This window comes from Anolis sagrei, chromosome 5 (genome assembly GCF_037176765.1).
Source record: "Anolis sagrei isolate rAnoSag1 chromosome 5, rAnoSag1.mat, whole genome shotgun sequence".
NCBI classification, from domain to species: Eukaryota; Metazoa; Chordata; class Lepidosauria; order Squamata; family Dactyloidae; genus Anolis; species Anolis sagrei.
In genome coordinates, this window is record NC_090025.1 from 169,493,340 (window position 1) to 169,511,193 (window position 17,854).

The 17,854-nt window shown below is 38.8% G+C and overlaps 1 protein-coding gene across 2 annotated transcripts in view; it reads right to left on the minus strand.

Moving 5' to 3' along the window:
* Positions 1-420: 420 nt before the first annotated feature.
* The window catches only part of RIC8B (RIC8 guanine nucleotide exchange factor B), a 41,396-nt gene continuing 23,962 nt past the window's right edge, over positions 421-17,854 (minus strand). For both annotated transcript variants that reach the window (XM_060776927.2, XM_060776926.2), the window contains 5 exons: positions 16,290-16,385; positions 12,662-12,806; positions 11,527-11,671; positions 10,787-10,906; positions 421-1,510 (listed from right to left, as the gene is read on the minus strand). In XM_060776927.2, coding sequence (XP_060632910.2) covers positions 1,399-1,510; positions 10,787-10,906; positions 11,527-11,671; positions 12,662-12,806; positions 16,290-16,385 — 618 coding nt within the window. In that variant the 3' untranslated portion in view covers positions 421-1,398. The remainder of the gene's footprint in view (positions 1,511-10,786; positions 10,907-11,526; positions 11,672-12,661; positions 12,807-16,289; positions 16,386-17,854) is intronic.

Below are 17,854 nucleotides of genomic sequence, written 5' to 3' on the forward strand. Positions count from 1 at the left end.
ATAGATGGCCATCTAGCCAATTCTAGTACTATTATATTTGGGGAGGGGGATGCTATGTGCAGCAAGACCATACAGCAGAAAACTGACTCCTGTGCTTTGTTCAAACTTGTGAAAACACCACTGAGTTGGTACAAACTGCAGCCATAACCCTTCCAGTGCTTGACTCTTAGCTGCAATGATCCTTACCTGCATAACCCTTCCAGTGCTCGACTCTCTGCTCTGGAGTGTGGTGGAGGCTCTTTGGAAGCTTTTAAACAGAGACTGGATGGCCATCTGTTGGGGTGCTTTGAATGCAATTTTCCTGCTTCTTGGCAGGGGGGTTGGACTGGATGGCCCACGAGGTCTCTTCCAACTCTATGATTGTATGATTCTGGAAGGCTGAGTGTAGTTTTTTCTTCCAAAAATTCAAAGTGCTACATGTTTAACTGTATACAAAGTTTTATTGATACAACGCAACACATTCTCCACTTCTTAACAATTATTATACAGACAGATTTTACCCAGTTTCTTCACACATTAGGGCCTGCTTTCATACATATCATTTAAAGAGGCAGCTAGGCAACAGCATGAGGCCGCTACCAAACCCTTCTCACTAAGTCTCTACCTTTTAAAGTTACTCATGCACACTTTCAGGGCAGTCACTGATGGGACTCTCCAAAATCAGGGGGGGGGGGGGGGAGTGTGTTGTGGAATTGATCTCTAGACCAGGTCATGGAGACAGCTATCTTGCAGGCATAGGGAGGAAGCCTGTTTTCTGTCCTGGATCTGAGGACAAATGGAAATATCCTGACAAAATAGGCATTCAAGTTGACCTGGATCTTAAGTAGTATAGAAACACTGAAAATCTACTTAATATTTAGCAGTAAAGGCTGTTGGTATGAACAAGATCCAGCAGTCCCTGAGAGACAATATACGGTAAGTATGAGGAATGGAAAGTAACTGATGCTGATTAAATAAATGCATGCATTGGGCAGCTTCTCCTTCAGCCCAAGTGAGTTTTCCTGTGCAATTTTAAATGTGAAGATATTTCATAGTTTTTAAACCGAATTAGACCTCCCAGTTCCTTCCCTTGAATAAGGTGATGAAATGGAAGATTTTTTTAAAAAAACAAGGGAAGTGTTATGGGTGAATATTTACGTTTTAATATTTTTAGAAATTTAACATTAAATTTTCATCCCATTAAATATCACTAGTGGAAGCTTATATAGCCTTGAGTTGCCATATAAACGGAATTCTGACCAATGCAAACTCCACCATGGATTTTTAAAACATAATTACACATTTGTATTGATAAAACTGTTGTAACACTTGGTTAATGTGAAATGTCTAATATGTATATCACAAAAGATGCTGTGGCTGGAAGTAAAGGTGAGTCAAGTGAATGAAATGGGTGATACACTAGTCCGAGTCAGAACTCTCTGGCTCATTCCTTTGATACTGGCAGGCAACCTCTTCTAAAGGAGTCATTGTACCGTCTGGCCGCACTCCCATAGGTGTTATCACTTTGTCTCTGTGAAGTAAAAGAAACAATAGCTACATTTAGGAAACAGCATTAAAAGGAGGATAAAAACTTCCACCGGCAACAAAATTTATGTATTTTCTTTCCTATATTTTACCGCACCCTATCTCACCCCAAAAGGGAACTCAGAGCGGCTTCCAAACTGGCAACAATTCAATGCCATACAGACGAACATATAAATAAGCATATACCTTTAAAACCGCAGAAATAAAAAATATAGTATCAATTCATTAAAATCAAGTATTAAAACCACACAGATCCAAAGTCACTGTCCAGGAGCCATTTCAATCATGTTGCACTTACTTCATATCTGCTTATTGCACTGATTACTCTCCAAAGGCTTGGTCCCACAGCCAAGTTTTGTTTTTTGAAATATTTTTTTAATTAAAAGTTTTCAAATTACATTTAAAAAAGTGGGAAAGGGGATAAAAACATAGGGGAGAGAGGAAAAAAGGGAGGGGGGGTATCAAAAGGGGTGGAAAATATGGGGAGGTACAGAGAGGGTTAGGTATAGGGGTATTTGTGCTTTCATTCTTCCCTATATTGGTTTTAATTTTTCTTATAGTCCTCTGTGCTGCTTTTTGTGGTATCCCCAGTGATGGCATCTTCTGTCAGCTGTCTTCTTTTTAGATCAATAATTTTACTTTATTTTCCTTCACCCATTCTGTGAAAGGAGTCCAGTCTGTTTTTATATATCTACCTTGTGACTTGGAGACTAATGCTGTTAATTTATCCATGCTCTTAATTTCTCAATCCATTCTTCTCTTGATGGTAGGTCTTTTTGTCTCCATACTCGGGCATAGAGTAACCTCGCCACCGTAGTTGCATATGTGAAGAGTTTATCTTTATTTGTAACCCAGTTCATGTTTGTCATCCTAAATAAAAATACTCGGGATGCATTGGGAATTTTTCTTTCAATATTTTTTTGGTATAATTTATGAATTTCTTTCTAAAATCCTCTTGCTTTATCACATGACCACCACATATGGTATAAAAGATCCTTCTTGTTTCTCACACTTTCAACAATTGTGATTTTAATCTTTAGTAAATTTTGCTATCTTCCCCCACAGCCAAGTTTTTAATTTCTTTCTAAAGGTCAGGAAGAAGGGAGCTGATCTAATTTCACTGGGGAGGGAGTTCCACAGCTGATAGGTCACCACTGAGAAGGCCCTGTCTCTCATCCCCACCAGCTGAACATGCAGAGGAGGTGGGACTGAGAGCAGGACCTCCCCAGAAGACCTTAACCTCTGAGGTGGTTCATAGAGGGAGATGCATTTGGACAGACAAGCTGGGCTAGAACCATTTAGGGGGAAAAATGAGATAGCGATGTGACATTGATAATGAAGGTGATGATACTCTTCATAGCAACAACATATTTAGTAAAAGTAGACAGAAAAAAAATCCCTCCTATAGTCAGCTTCTTGTGGCGTGTAAATACTGGATTCATTTACATTCAAGTCAGCTTTAATTTCTGCTAGCCATGGTGACACATACCTCACTTACATCCTATTTGAATTACAGTAACTTTTGGTTCAGAAACTTGGTCCAGGTTATTTGACTGATCGCATCTCCCTTCCTGGGCCCTGAGATTCTCGGGAGAGGCCCTTCTCTCGGTCCCACCTCTATCACGAGCTTGGTTGGTGGGAACGAGAGCAGGCTTTCTCTCTTGGCGGCTGCCCCTCAACTCAGGGAACTTCCATAGATTTATTCCAGGGAGGTTTGCCATTATATTCCTCTGAAGCTGAGAAAGTATACTTGCGCAAGGTCCCCCAATGAGTTTCTACAGCAGAAAGGGATTCAAACACTGGTCTCTCTGTGGTTCTAGTCCACAATGCAAACTACTGCACCATGCTGTCTCAGAGTTTAATGTAATAACTTGTTTTAATTTTATAACAAAATGTCACCCTATTGAAAAAAACATTCACCATATTTTAACTTGTTGGATTCTATTTTAATAACTATGAACACTTGTATGACTTTTTAAACTGCGATCTGAGTTGCCTTGAATCCCAGTTCTGAGGAAAAGGTAGGATCAAAACTAATAAACCTTTGTCATCATGGAAGCCACACAAAGCCAACACTAATGGGATGGAGGAAAAAACAAAATGGTTGTCATTTTTGAGAGAGCGGAGATTCTGAACATGAAAGGGTGAATGGCGTTATGCATAAAATATGTTGGCAGACAGTGGGAAGAAGGTACAATACTAATAAAGACTTCTTTGAGGCAAGACCATATTTACTAATCCAATTAAAACCAAACTGAAAAAAAGGCCCAGATAGAAGTCAACTACTAATGGGCCAAAAACAAAGAGCAGGTCCACTGCTTAAATCAAAATGAGTAAACAAAGGCACTTCGCCTGCTATTTCTTAAATGCTAGTAACACGGCTGTTGAAGTTCCACCTGTCATTTTGAGGAAGAGGCACCCTTTTCGATTGAAAACCACAATGGCATACATATTCATTTCACTGAGCAAAAGAAGTCAGTCAGGAAAAGAGATCCGTACTATGCAGTCAGCCTCTAGTGGTGCTTAAGTACTTGTAGGTTCATTTACATTCAGCCAGCTTTTTTCTTCTCGCCCACCCCTTCTTCTTCTTTTTTAAACTGTTGCTTTTGTTTGCTGCTGTTTAATTACAGGATTGACAGCCAGTTTAATCTCTTCAAAGCTCCAAAGGCCCCTCACCGTTAATCCAATTATATCTACTCCACAAGATACAGCCCCATATAAAGATGATTAATTATTGATTAAGCCAATCAAACAGTATTAGCAAAGATTTATTTAAGCCTTTCATTGCCTCACATCTGATTATCACTTCACTTATTATATGTGGATTATGGAAAAAGCTGTAAAGGATGGTAGCATTTTGATCCCCTCTCCAAAAAGCCTTCACCATATTTTCCGTAGACAATTTGGGAAAAGGGGAGGGGGGCAGAAAAGCTGTGCCAGGTACTCATGTCCTCCTCACCATAATACAACTCTTTAGAAGTGTGACTATTTTTCTTTTTTAAAATGAAGGATCCATTCTAGTGTCTACACAGACAGTGAGATCCTTTAGTATACGTTCTGTTAAGTTGTCAAAAACATGATGGGGATTTTATACAGAACTGCAATCTGATATATATTTTATTAACTTATTCCACTAATGCAATAGTTTCCATGGACAGAATGGAGCTGAGTTCCCCACATCTTTATAATAGACTTTGTAAGCACATAAGTAGAAAGACAGTTCTACCATATAAGGAAGAGTTTTACCCTATACGAAATAAACTGCTTATACTATGCTCAATTCAATCCTTTCCCAATATAAGCCCTGTTGATCTCAACAGAGCTCACTCAGTAGATATATAAAGGAGCAAAAAGCAAGGAAATATTGTCACAGAAGAAGAAACAACTGCAGCTTTCCTGCTGCAACATACTGACATGGTCCCAATAATTGTAGAATGTGATTTCTTCTGACCAATGTTGACAAGTTCAGGAAACAGTTCAGGAAAATTAGTATGGTAAACTCTGGCTCATTTCCAAATGCTTGTGTAATATAGAACTGATAAAGGTTTTCCCTCGCAATTAAGTCTAGTCGAGTCCGGTGCTTATCTTCATTTCTAATCTGAAGAGCTGGCATTGCCCATAGACGTCTCCAAGGTCATGCGGCCGGAATGATTGCATGGAGCGCTATTACCTTCTCGCTGGAACAGTACCTATTCTTTTACTCACATTTGCATGTTTTTGAACTACTAGGTTGGCAGTAACTGGGGCTAACAGCCTGCTTCCCGGATCTGAACCGTCAATCTTTCAGTCAGCAAGTTCAATAGCTCAGTGGTTTAACCCATTGCACCACCAGGGGCTCATGGAACTGATAAAACCTCCGGGGAAAAAAATGCTTCTCATAATCCTGTTTCTAAGACAGTGCTACCCAAAGTGGAGGTCCCTGGGCTGTTGTTACTCCAGAGGTTATTTGCTGCCACTCCATGGAGATATTCCAGGAAAGAACAAAAATATGGTAACTAATGGGCATAAATATGGTACTGATCCCTGAAACACAAGAAAAAGATTGCTGAGCACCCATTAGACAGCCCCAGAAGCACTGTTTTATGAAACCTATTTCACATATCTGTAGGGAGACCAAGGTGCTTGTTTATAAAGCTACTGTCCCCCCAACCCTGATATGCCTGCGAAACATGGACTGCCTACAGACATCACACTCAACTCCTGGAACAATTTTTTTTCAAGAATAGGGCTCCACAGCCACCTACAAACCCATTGTCAAGACACTAGACTTGCAGGACCATCATCCTTGAACTACGAAGGATCACCTAAGTAAGTCACACATACAGAAATGAAGTCCAACAACAATTTAAACAACTAGAAGTAATAATTTTAGTCCCGCCTTGTAATGAAGAGCTCTGTGGCATTTTCCTGACTGTCATAGTAGAAACACATTATTTCTACATCCTCAGGCTTCCCATGACAGATCCTCATATGACTGGGCAGTTTCCAATAAGGGAATCTTTTTTCATATTTAAAAAAAAGCACTATACACAAGACTACTGATTGGAAAACATACCATAATGAAACCTTTCATAAAAATGCCTTCTTCTTGTCCTCAAGTGAATCTCCCATTAATCCTTTCAAATTAATCTGTGCATTTTTTGCTTCTGCTTCTTGCTTGCCATTTAGCTTGATAACGACTCCCAAATAACTCCCTTGTTTTCAAGGGTTTTTCTTTTTTGTCAGCTCTGTGCCCAACAGGTCAGTGCTAACACATGGAACTAATGATTGGTTGTCTGTAATGAAACAACCATACTGCAAACACCGGCTTGGTCCTTTGATAAAACAGTGTATTGGGGACCTATTCACCCCCTTATAATTGAGTGCTGCATAATAGTGCCGATCCTTTTATGTACACCATTTTGTTCCATGATTAGAAAAGGAGGAGAAAACCTATGGCGGCCCTCCTTTCTTCAGTCACCACTGTGATTAATTCTGTATTTTAATGAGTGAGGCTATTACTTAGGGCAGGTTCTGTTACATACTTGTTTTGTTGACTTCTTGTGAATGTACAACAAAACTCAGACTATGATAATTGGGGACTGTTTCATCAGGAAAAAGGGATTCCTGGTATTAATACAGTGTTGGCTTGGAAAAAGCACCAAGGCATTTTAAATTAGTCAATTAATTCATAATTGCACTGCCAGTTTATAACTGCAAGAAAAATATTTATAAAGCATTTTAATCAACACTGAAAACTTTCAGTCATGCAAGATGTAGAAACACAAAGATTGGCGAATTAGTGTGGTTTTAAAACTATGTTTTATATCTTACAAAGACAAAATGTAGTCACTACTATATGGCAGACTGGGAAAGGGCAGTGTTTGAAATATTTAAAGTAGTAAATATGCAGTGCTCTTCTGGAACACTACTTAATGTGTCCTACTCCCGTCTTAGAAGACTTATGCAATAACAATAATAATAATAATTCAAAGGGCGTAACAATGGCAAACATTCAATGCCTTCATAAAACACACAATACTAACATAAAATCCAAGAAAATCCCCACATATAAAAGTAACATTAAAGCCTAACATCAAATTAAGACCTAACATCAGTAAATTAAACCTGGCATCAATAAGTTAAACTTCATGTAATCAGACCAAATTCTATAATAACATAAATCTAAACAAAACATCCACATTAGTGTACAAAAGCCAGCAAGGGTTCACAAAACGAAATGAGGTGGTTATGTAGTCAAATGAGGTCACTGGGCTGGAGTGGACCAGGAAAGCCCAAATACGCATAATTATCAACCAGACACCTGGCATTGATCTCTAGATCAACTAATCCCCCTCCTCTCTATATGCTAGTAAGCAAAAGTAGGTCTTCAGTTGTTTTTTAAAGGAGGGGGAGGGAGGGGGCAGCTTTATTTCTTTGGGGAGGGAGTTCCAGAGGTGGGGGGCGACCACTGAGAAGGCCCTCTCTCTCGTTCCTATCAGCCGTGCTTGGAAGGAAGGTGGGACTGAGAGCAGGGCCTTCTCCAAAGACCACAGTGCCCAGGCTAGTTTGTAAGAGGAGATGTGATTGGTCAAATAGCCTCAACCTGAGCCATTTGCGATCGGTCAAACAGCCTGTACCCAAGCAAGTACAGCCAGTCCCTGAGTTACAAACATCTGACTTACAAATGACTCATAGTTGAGAACAGGGCTCAGACAACAGATGGTGAGAGAAATCGACGACCAGGAAGGGAAATTTGCTCCTGAAAGAGTTATCATGGGAAAAAGTGTCTCCACTGAAGGCTTATCTATGTACTGGAAAAGCTAATTATAATGGATTTTTGTCTATGTTTATTAGTGTTGATATTATGGCAAGGACAGTCAGGAGCTGGTTACATTTGATTGGCTGTCATGTTATCATGGATACATAGCTTTGCAGTAGAAATGTATCCATTTTAGAGTGGCTAGCAAGAAAAGGGGTGGAGCTAGAATAAAAAAGGGAAACAGGAGCTAGAGGGAATAGGATCGGTATTTAAGTTTGTAGCTTCCATCGTTATATTGAAGTAAAGAAAAAACTAACATAAGTCTAAATTCTCAGTTAGGTAAAACTGAGAGACATATTCCTTTGGGACTAAGTTTTCAGTCAAACTATTGACAGAAGAAAGTGGTTTAACAGAGTAGAAATATGTTAAACTGTTTTGAAAGTTATGTAATAACAATTTTTATGTATTCAACAGAATGAAAGACAGTTACAATAATATCCAAGTGGAACTGAAGTAAAGTACTTTGTAACAGATAAGCTCATGTGCAAAAGAATGCATAAGTAAACATTTCTTTGTTTCATGTCAATTTACAGGACTAAAGTTGCATGGCTGAAAATCAATTGGAGATTACATTGATGTAACCCGTAAGGAGAAGTTGGAAGCTACATATTGACTCCAGGTTTGGGTTACACATTGAAGAAATACACACAGACATCTAAGAATTGCATTCTGTAACAAAAACAGATAAAGAAAGACGACACAGAGACAGAGATAGTGTGTTTCAGGCATGAACTACAAGTCACTGAGTTTGTGAGGTTTGATTCATCACTCGCCTCGTATAGTTTCATCACCTCACATGCACATAAATATATGTTACTCCAGAAGAGAAATGCCAACTGTTAGAATCACCAATCTTCGTTTCCACAACAAGCCATTTTTTTCAAAATCCAATTCTCACAGGGACAGAAAGTGAGGTGAAATTTTCTGAACAGGGACACAGACAGCAAAGGAAACACCACAGGGGTGTTAACCCATCCCTATACTATCCAAACCTTATCTATCTATCTATCTATCTATCTATCTATCTATCTATCTATCTATCTATCTATCTATCTATCTATCTCTGGAGATTTATTTATTTAATATATTTATATCCCGCCCTCCTCAACCCTGAAAAGGACTCAGAGCAGCTTTGCAATTGGTAGCAATTTGATGCAATCAACAGACAATACAAATTAGACATGTATATTAAAACAAAAATTGAAAGCAATATAAACATTAAAAACACATTTTAAAATCATGTAATCCAAGGGCATAGTCAAAGGCCATTCCGGTCATTATTGCACATGATTCTACTTCACGTATTGCACAGCACTATTGGTCAAAGGATTAATCCCAGAGCTAAGTTTGCTTCCTGAAGGTCAGGAGGGGGCTGACCTGATTTCACTGGAAAGCGAGTTCCACAGTCAAGTGGCCATCACTGAGAAGGCCCTGTCCCTCGTCCCCACCAACCACACCTGTGAAGGTGGCAGGATGGAGAGCAGGGCCTCCCCGGATGATCTTAATCTCCGACATGGTTCATACAGGGAGATACATTCAGACAGGCAAGTTGGACCAGAACCATTTAGGGCTTTATAGGCTAAAACCAGCTCCTTGAATAGTGCCCGGTAGCAGACGGGCAGCCAGTGGAACTGATGTAACAGAGATACACTTTAAAAATGTGCCTGTTCTCACTTACAAACAAATTCAACTTCAGAACAAACCTATAGAACCCCATCTTGTCCATAATTTGGGGACTGCCTGCAATACATATGGTGTGTGAAAAGAACAATGCCAAAAAGGCTCAAATGAGCATATAAATGATAGTATTGACACCCCAAAACCAGCAAATATTTGTGCAGTTCTTCTGTTATTACATTTTCTATACTTCATTTTCTATACTGCATTCTGAACAACTGTTTCACTTGCTTCAAAAAGCAAGAGAAATGCTACTTGTCTATAAATCATGCATTTGGGATGACTAGCCTGTATAACAAATATAAAGGAAAATAAGAAGAAAATAAGTGTAAGACTAGAAGTTGTAGAAGTTACCTTAATTACTGCTGTTGTTTAAAGCAGAATTAAGGAACTTGTAGTTTTTGACAGCAACTCCCAACGTAGTGAAAAGCAAGTTAGAGGAATAAGTCCTACAACATCTGCAGGGTGACAAACTTTCCATTCCTGATTTTTAGTCTGTTTTCAGATTAAAATTATTCACTAAAATAATATGCAAGAATGGCAGATGCAAAATATATAAGCTTTGTTGTGGGATAAAAAACTTGGATCACAAAACAAAGAAAAATTGTCCCCCAACCTCCCCAGAGGCTGTGGGGGATATTTCTGGCAAGACATAGACACTTAAGTATTTTCACAGAGTGCAGATTAGTCCTCAAAAATCCCACAATGTTGTGATATGATGCAATTTTCAGGTGATTTACCCTATGCCCAAACAAACCAGAAATGTATTTTTTGTTAAATTAAACAAACTGGAGGCAATTTTAACTTTCCAAAGAACAAGGCAATATAGTTTGGTTGTAGTGCCTAAACAAAGTGCTAAGTATTACTATTTTATCATCTTGCCCTACTTTCATTCTAAAATGATTTGTAAAAAGGAATAATTTTGGAGTTTTTGGAAGGAAGATCGTGCAATTTCTAATGAAGATCTTCCTTCCAAAAACTCCAAAATTATTCCTTTTTACAAATCAGTAATAAGGACACTGTCTCTCACTGTGATGTTGTTGCTGGTAGTGCGTTATTGCTTCTGTGTCTATTGCAGAGGAAGCAACATGACTGGTACTTTTTGAAAAGATGGAACTGAGTTTGCCAATGTTTCAGTTTCTTGGGAAAATGACCCTTGGTGTGCACAGTACTGAAATGAGCATGAGCTCAAACAGGTCAAAGACAATGGGACTCTTAAGGAAAGAAAGACTATACAGCTAAAGAAGACTCCATTAGAAATGAAGGCAAATGCAGCTACATTACCTAGAAAGCTTATCAAACATATTGACAAGTTTCATTGCTTCGTATTCTTTTTGCTCTTCAGTCATTTCATCCATTGGGTTGGGCATTGGCTCTTCTAAGTGACCTGTAATAAGGTTAATGCTGGGAAGGGTGAATGGGGAAAAAAATAAAATAAGAAAAATATTAAATAAATCCTTCAAGTAGCCTTCTTAGCCTACAGACTGGTTTGCTGACTTGTTTTTTTCTCAATTCATAATGGAATTGACAACTAATACACAGAGGGAATGAATAAAGCTGAAAGGACTATAGTTATAGCTCATCAAGGAAAATCAAACTGTTCATATAAGAAATATCTGGTCCACTTCTCTTTAGAAATGAAACCTCAAAATGTTTCTAAAATGTCACATTTTATTGAATATAAAGGAGATATATGCTTTTCTTTTTACATTATTATAAATATCCCAAGCTGAATAATCTACATAAAGCTATAGATGTCTTATACTTCTTGAACCAAATATGCTTAATCATATTCTTTTTCCTTCCCCAGGAAACTAATATAATTAGAAATAGGGTTGTTAAATGGAGAGTAATGATCATTATACCAGCTTGAAATGGATTTTGATCAAAATAAAGTTGCCTAGTCTGTGAAAAACACTATTCCAAAAATAAAATGCGTATCTTTGACTAAAGAGAAATAAATAGTCTAATTTTAATTGCTCGACCAAGAGATAAGGATACACGTAAACAAAATGTTATCATACTTTGGTTTTGCAGATTTGTATTCTTCTGTATCTGTGTCTTCATCATCTGAATACCAGGTTTCTCCTCTTCCTCCGGCTAACAGTCCTCTTGCTGCTAGCAGTCCTGCTGCATTGCCATAGCCAGTGTATTTCAGTAAGCTGTCAACTGTAAGCAAATAGGGAAATAATTTATTTGGTAAGTCAAATCAGTTTCTTTAGAACAGAACAAGATTACCAGGAATAGACTCACACCTGTAAATGTGATTCAAATGTCACAGAAAAGAACTGGTAACACCACTTCTGGGTATTTCTTGCCTATGAAAATTCATGAGTCCATAGGCAACTTTGAAGGGATATATACACATAGGGCCACATTAAAAGTCTGGAAGACCTTGGAGGGGCATATCCGTACTCTATATGCTCTTCCAAAAAAAAAAAAAAAAAAAAAAGAAAGAAAGAAAGAAAGAAAGCACCTATCTCCCGCTCCAAAGCCCTATAGAGGACATAGGAACAGGTTTTGGGAGATGAAGCCATGGACCCAACCGAATAATCTACATAAAGCTGTAGATGTCTTTTAATATACTTTTTGAACAAAATATGCAAGAACAGAGCTGGGTTGTTGAAAATAAAGAGACTTGGAGATCTCTTATTCTTAGGGCTGCCATAAATCAAATCAACATGATGGCAATTAATAACAACAAGGAGTATGTTATACAGTGTACAGTAAAGGCATTGTTCTTTAAAGTAGATTTTCAATAAAATGTTTCAGATAGGTAGTTTGTGGATTATTAACTCAAAATAATCTTAATAGTCCTGGTTTGTAAAAAGTTTGTTGTTTTGTGCCTTCGAGATGTTTCTGACTTATAGTGACCATAAGGCAACCATATCATGCAGTTTTCTTGGCAAGATTTATTTGGGGCTGCCCTTGCTTCCTCTTAGGCTGAGAGAGCATGACTTGACCCAGTGAGTTTTCCATGGCTGATCAGGGATTCAAACTCTTGTTTCCCAAATCCTACTCCAATACACAAACTAGTGTACCAGAGGCTGTCTCTTATAAAACTTTCCCTAGATGCAATTTTAGCTTTGCAGTAAGTAAGCTATTTACAAGCATACAATAACTACATTCATGACATTTGCAATAATAAAAAGCTGGTACCTCTCTCTTTACAAAGAACAAAAAGGAATTCTGCAGCAATTTGCTTCACTCCTAAGTCAACATGAGTCATAAGACGCACCAATTTGTTTCGTAATGTTGTGCCGACTTCAGGACGATTGGACACATCTCTCAAGGGAGGCAACACCTACAACAACAAGAAGCAATTAATCCCAAAGGAAACCAGTAACCCCTGATATATCTTTTAAAAAGTTCTGCTATAAATGTCTTTCTGTTTCAAGAGTTTGGAAGTAAACAGCATCAAGTCACCAGTGGATTTTAATTAGCTTCCAAACATCAAAGGTATAATCACATTGCTTTATGACTATAATTGAAAAGAAGGAACAACAACTTTTGCAATGCATCTCTGTGTGTTTTGGTTAGTTTTATAGTTATGTAGGTATGGCCTCACTAAGTAAATTTCACCTGGTTCAAGTGCAGCTCATGATGCACTTTATTTTTTATTATTAAGTTACAGTATAACAAACAAAAAATGAAAAATAATAAGAACAAGAACAATCTGTGCAAACAACACATTTTATGTATATTCCAAATATCTGGTTAGCTGAACAGCTGCTTAAAAGTATGACCTAAGTGCCACTGTTAGTAAAAATTATGAAAACATCTAAGGAATATTATAGAGACACTTGATTATTTATTTATTTATTTATTTAGTACACTTGTATACCGCTAATATCTCAGCCTGTGCGGCGACTCATTGCGGTTTACAACATATTTAAAAATACAATTCACTTTAAAAATATAAAATAAAATATAAAAATACATACATATACATACATAGTATTGGGCCACCAATACAGACCGGAACATCTCATAGTTAAAGTCGTAATCCAATTCGTTATCCTTGATTGCTAGTCCATGATCAAAACATCATCACATCGGAATTAGTTGAAAACTTGCTCGAACATCCAAGTTTTCAGTTTTTTCCGAAATGCCATTAGCGAGGTAGCTGATCTTATTTCAGTAGGGAGGGCATTCCAAAGCCGGGGGGCCACCACAGAAAAGGCCCTATCTCTCGTTCCCACAAGCCGCACTTGTGAAGCAGGCGGGATGGAGAGAAGGGCTTCTCCTGAAGATCTTAGGGTCCTGGTGGGCTGATAGGCCGAGATACGTTCGGATAGGTATGTAGGGCCAGAACCGTTTAGGGCTTTAAAGGTCAAAGCCAGCACTTTGAATTGGGCTCGGTAGCTAATCGGTAGCCAGTGGAGCTGGTACAGCAGAGGAGTTGTATGCTCCCTGCGCCCTGCTCCTGTTAATACCATGGCTGCCGCCCGTTGGACTAATTGGAGCTTCCGGGCCGTCTTCAAAGGCAACCCCACGTAGAGAGCGTTGCAGTAGTCAAGGCGGGATGTAACCAGAGCGTGGACTACCGTGGCCAAGTCAGACTTCCCAAGGTACGGTCGCAGTTGGCGCACGAGTCTTAACTGTGCGAATGCTCCCCTGGTCACCGCCGAAACCTGGGGATCCAGGCTCAGCGATGAGTCCAGGATCACACCCAAACTGCGAACCTGTGTCTTCAGGGGGAGTGCGACCCCGTCTAACACAGGCTGTAACCCTATACCCTGTTCGGCCCTGCGACTGACCAGGAGTACCTCTGTCTTGTCTGGATTCAATTTCAATTTGTTCGCCCCCATCCAGACCGTCACAGCGGCCAAGCACCGGTTCAGGACCTCGACAGCCTCCTTAGTAGTGGGTGGGAAGGAGTGACAGAGCTGGACATCATCTCCGTACAGATGACACCGCACCCCGAAACTCCGGATGATCTCGCCCAGCGGCTTCATGTAGATGTTAAACAACATGGGGGACAGTATTGAACCCTGAGGAACCCCACAAAACAAAGGTTGTGGGGTAGAACAGGAGTCCCCCAGTGACACCTTCTGAGACCGACCCTCGAGGAATGACTGGAGCCACTGCAGAGCAGTACCTCCGAGACCCATTCCCGCGAGGCGTCCCAGAAGGATACCGTGGTCGACGGTATCGAAGGCCGCTGAGAGGTCGAGTAGCACCAACAGGGACACACTCCCCCTGTCGAGCTCCCGACGGAGATCATCCACTAAGGCGACCAAGGCTGTCTCGGTACCATGTCCCGGCCTAAAGCCAGACTGTGCCGGGTCTAGATAATCCGTGTCTACCAAGAATGCCTGGAGTTGTGAGGCCACCACACGTTCCATGACTTTGCCCAAAAAGGGAAGATTGGAAACAGGCCGATAGTTTACCAATTGAGTGGGGTCCAGTGATGGTTTCTTCAACAGCGGTTTTATCACAGCTTGCTTTAAGCTGGCTGGAAAAATGCCTTCCCGAAGGGAGGCATTAACCACCACCTTAACCCACTCGGCCAATCCCCCTCTGGCCTCCTTTAGAAGCCAGGATGGGCAGGGGTCTAGGATGCATGTGGTAGCTCTCATTCCTCCAAGCACCTTGTCCACATCCTCGGTTTGAACCAATTGAAATGAATCCATCAAAATCGGACAAGCAGATGCTCGTGTTACATCCTCAGAGACTGCCGTTAATATGGTGTCCAGTCCAGAGCGGATCAAAGCGACTTTGTCTGTAAAGAACCGAGCAAAAGCTTCACAGCGAGCTGCTGCGTCATCAGGGCACCCATCCTGAATGGTGGTTGATTAGGAAAACATTGTTATCTAATGGCTCTGTCTAATCCAGTACAAATATCTTGCCCAACATAGCGCCTTCTATGCTGGCAAGAGTAATGACAAACGCCAGAAATCAGTTTACTCAGTGTATGGAGAATGGAGAATGGGGGACATCACCTAATTTGATCTTCAAAACTACATAAAACAAAAATTTAGGTATGCGTCTAGAATATATATATATATATATATATATATATATAATATTTCTGATTCATACAATGGGTTTTATTAGGTTTTGAAAAAAGGAACTTATGCTGCCTCACCCTGTATAATCAGATACCTTGAAGATATCATTCACTATTAAATGAAATAAGACAAGTTACTATTATGGGGAATAATAGTAACTATTATGGGGAATAATTTCTTTGAACTACTACTGTAACAGATTTGCTATTTGTCTTTCACATGACATTAAATAAATATCAAACTTTTATGCTATTGTTCCTTACGTATGTTTAGGTATCTACACACACACACACACACACACTCACACCAAATTCATGTTAAGGAGTTTGTTTTCTTATATTCAGATTGCTTTTTAACCAATAGGCATCATTCAAGAAAATAGGATTTACTTCCAAGGAAACGAATATAAGATAACAGTGCACAGCATCAGCAGTCTTGTTCTCATTCCCTTTCTTGGCGTATTTATTTATTTACCTTATTAATATCTCGCCCTTCTCACCCCATAGGGGACTCAGTGCGGCTCACATATATAGGCAGTGATTTGATGCCATACGAACATACATCAGTTAAATAAACATATACATTAAAATAATAAAAAACATATAAAACATTAAAAAACACAGCAGAGCTTTATTTTGATCAGATATAATTTAACATATTGCAAATAATGTGTTGCTGGCAATTAATTCATATTAGGTGAAGAAAGCCCCCTGAAATTTTAAAATAGGCAGTGCATCAAACATCTCTTGTCTTTTGTTATCTTCATCTCTCACCTGAGCTTTAATAAATTTCCTTACGTTCCGATGGGACCGGCAGCATCTTGTTAGTAGGCTGAGAACTGGAGTGAGCCCTTCCCGATAACTACTCCCCTAGGAAAAAAACATAGATAATTACATTTTTCCAGGTGCTGGCATTTTCTACTACACCTGTATTCACCTTCCAGGGCAAATGTGGGTGTCATGCAGGATTGTAATGCAATTTCTGCAATACAGTGACCCCTTCCATTGAGATATTGTTGTATTGCTTTCCAAAGAGAAAAAGGATGAAAATGAATACCTTCAAAAACATCTATTTACTTCAGAAAGCTATACCTCAGGTCTTGTTCTATTTCACAAACTGTACTAAAGCACTGGGCGGATGGGATTTGCTCCCCAACCACTTCTAATTCCACACTCAAGGCTATTATGGCCTGTGTTGGGTCCCAGAGACTGAGGTGTGCTCTCCAAAGCTTATTCAGTTCTTCTTAAGGATTTCTCAAAATAAGATGCTGGACCACCACATTTCCACGGTGGCTAGTGAATCTAGTTTTCTAAAATATAAAGGTGTTTCTGACAATCATAGCAGATGCCAAGTCTTTTTCATATGTTTTCAAAATATAAATATGCCCTTAAAATATTCCCGATTCAGTTATTTTGATTGTTTAGATCTGGAGGCATATTAGGCAAATATGGTAGCCTAGAATATAAAGACACAAATTACAACACTCTCAACATCAATTGACAATTTACATGAATATTTCTATCCATATACTATGACATGCAGTTTCTAAAAACAGAAAATGATTATGCATTCCTACCTAACAGCTTCTAACCATGAACATCTGAAATAATTGGAAGTAGATTGAATATTAGCCAGACCCATGTTGTTCAGCTGCATCTTACATCAAGTTTTAGAGTCACGGGACTCTAAACTGCCGTATAGATTTGAGTATAAGCTGAATTTTTCAGCTCTGTTTTTAGGCTGATCCCTCTCCCCAACTTATATTTGAGTCAAACTTACTTATAATTTTATTCTGTTGTCATTATTATTACATTTATTATTATACTCTATTTATTGTTATTACATTTACATTATTTTACTCTATTATGTTATTGCATTTATTCTTTCACTCTATTTATTATTGTTATTATTACATTTATTATCTTACTCTATTATTATTGTTACGATTACATTTCCATTATTTTAGTCTTTTATTATTATTTTTATTAAATTTATTATTTTACTCTATTATTATTGGAAGGATATGCAAACACATTTACATTGAAGAAGGTTAGAATAATGCTTTAATCAGAGCTGGACAGTCTTATCTTAAATTACAGTTTTATGTAAATATTCAAAAACATTTAACCTACTGATGCCTCAATTAATGTAATTTTCTCAGTTCTTGTGGGTTTTTTCGGGCTATATGGCCATGTTCTAGAGGCATTTCTCCTGACGTTTCGCCTGCATCTATGGCAAGCATCTTCAGAGGTCTGCTGGAGCTGGGAAAAAGGGGTTTATATATCTGTGGAATGACCAGGGTGAGACAAAAGGCTTTTGTAAGTTGGGCTAGGTGTGA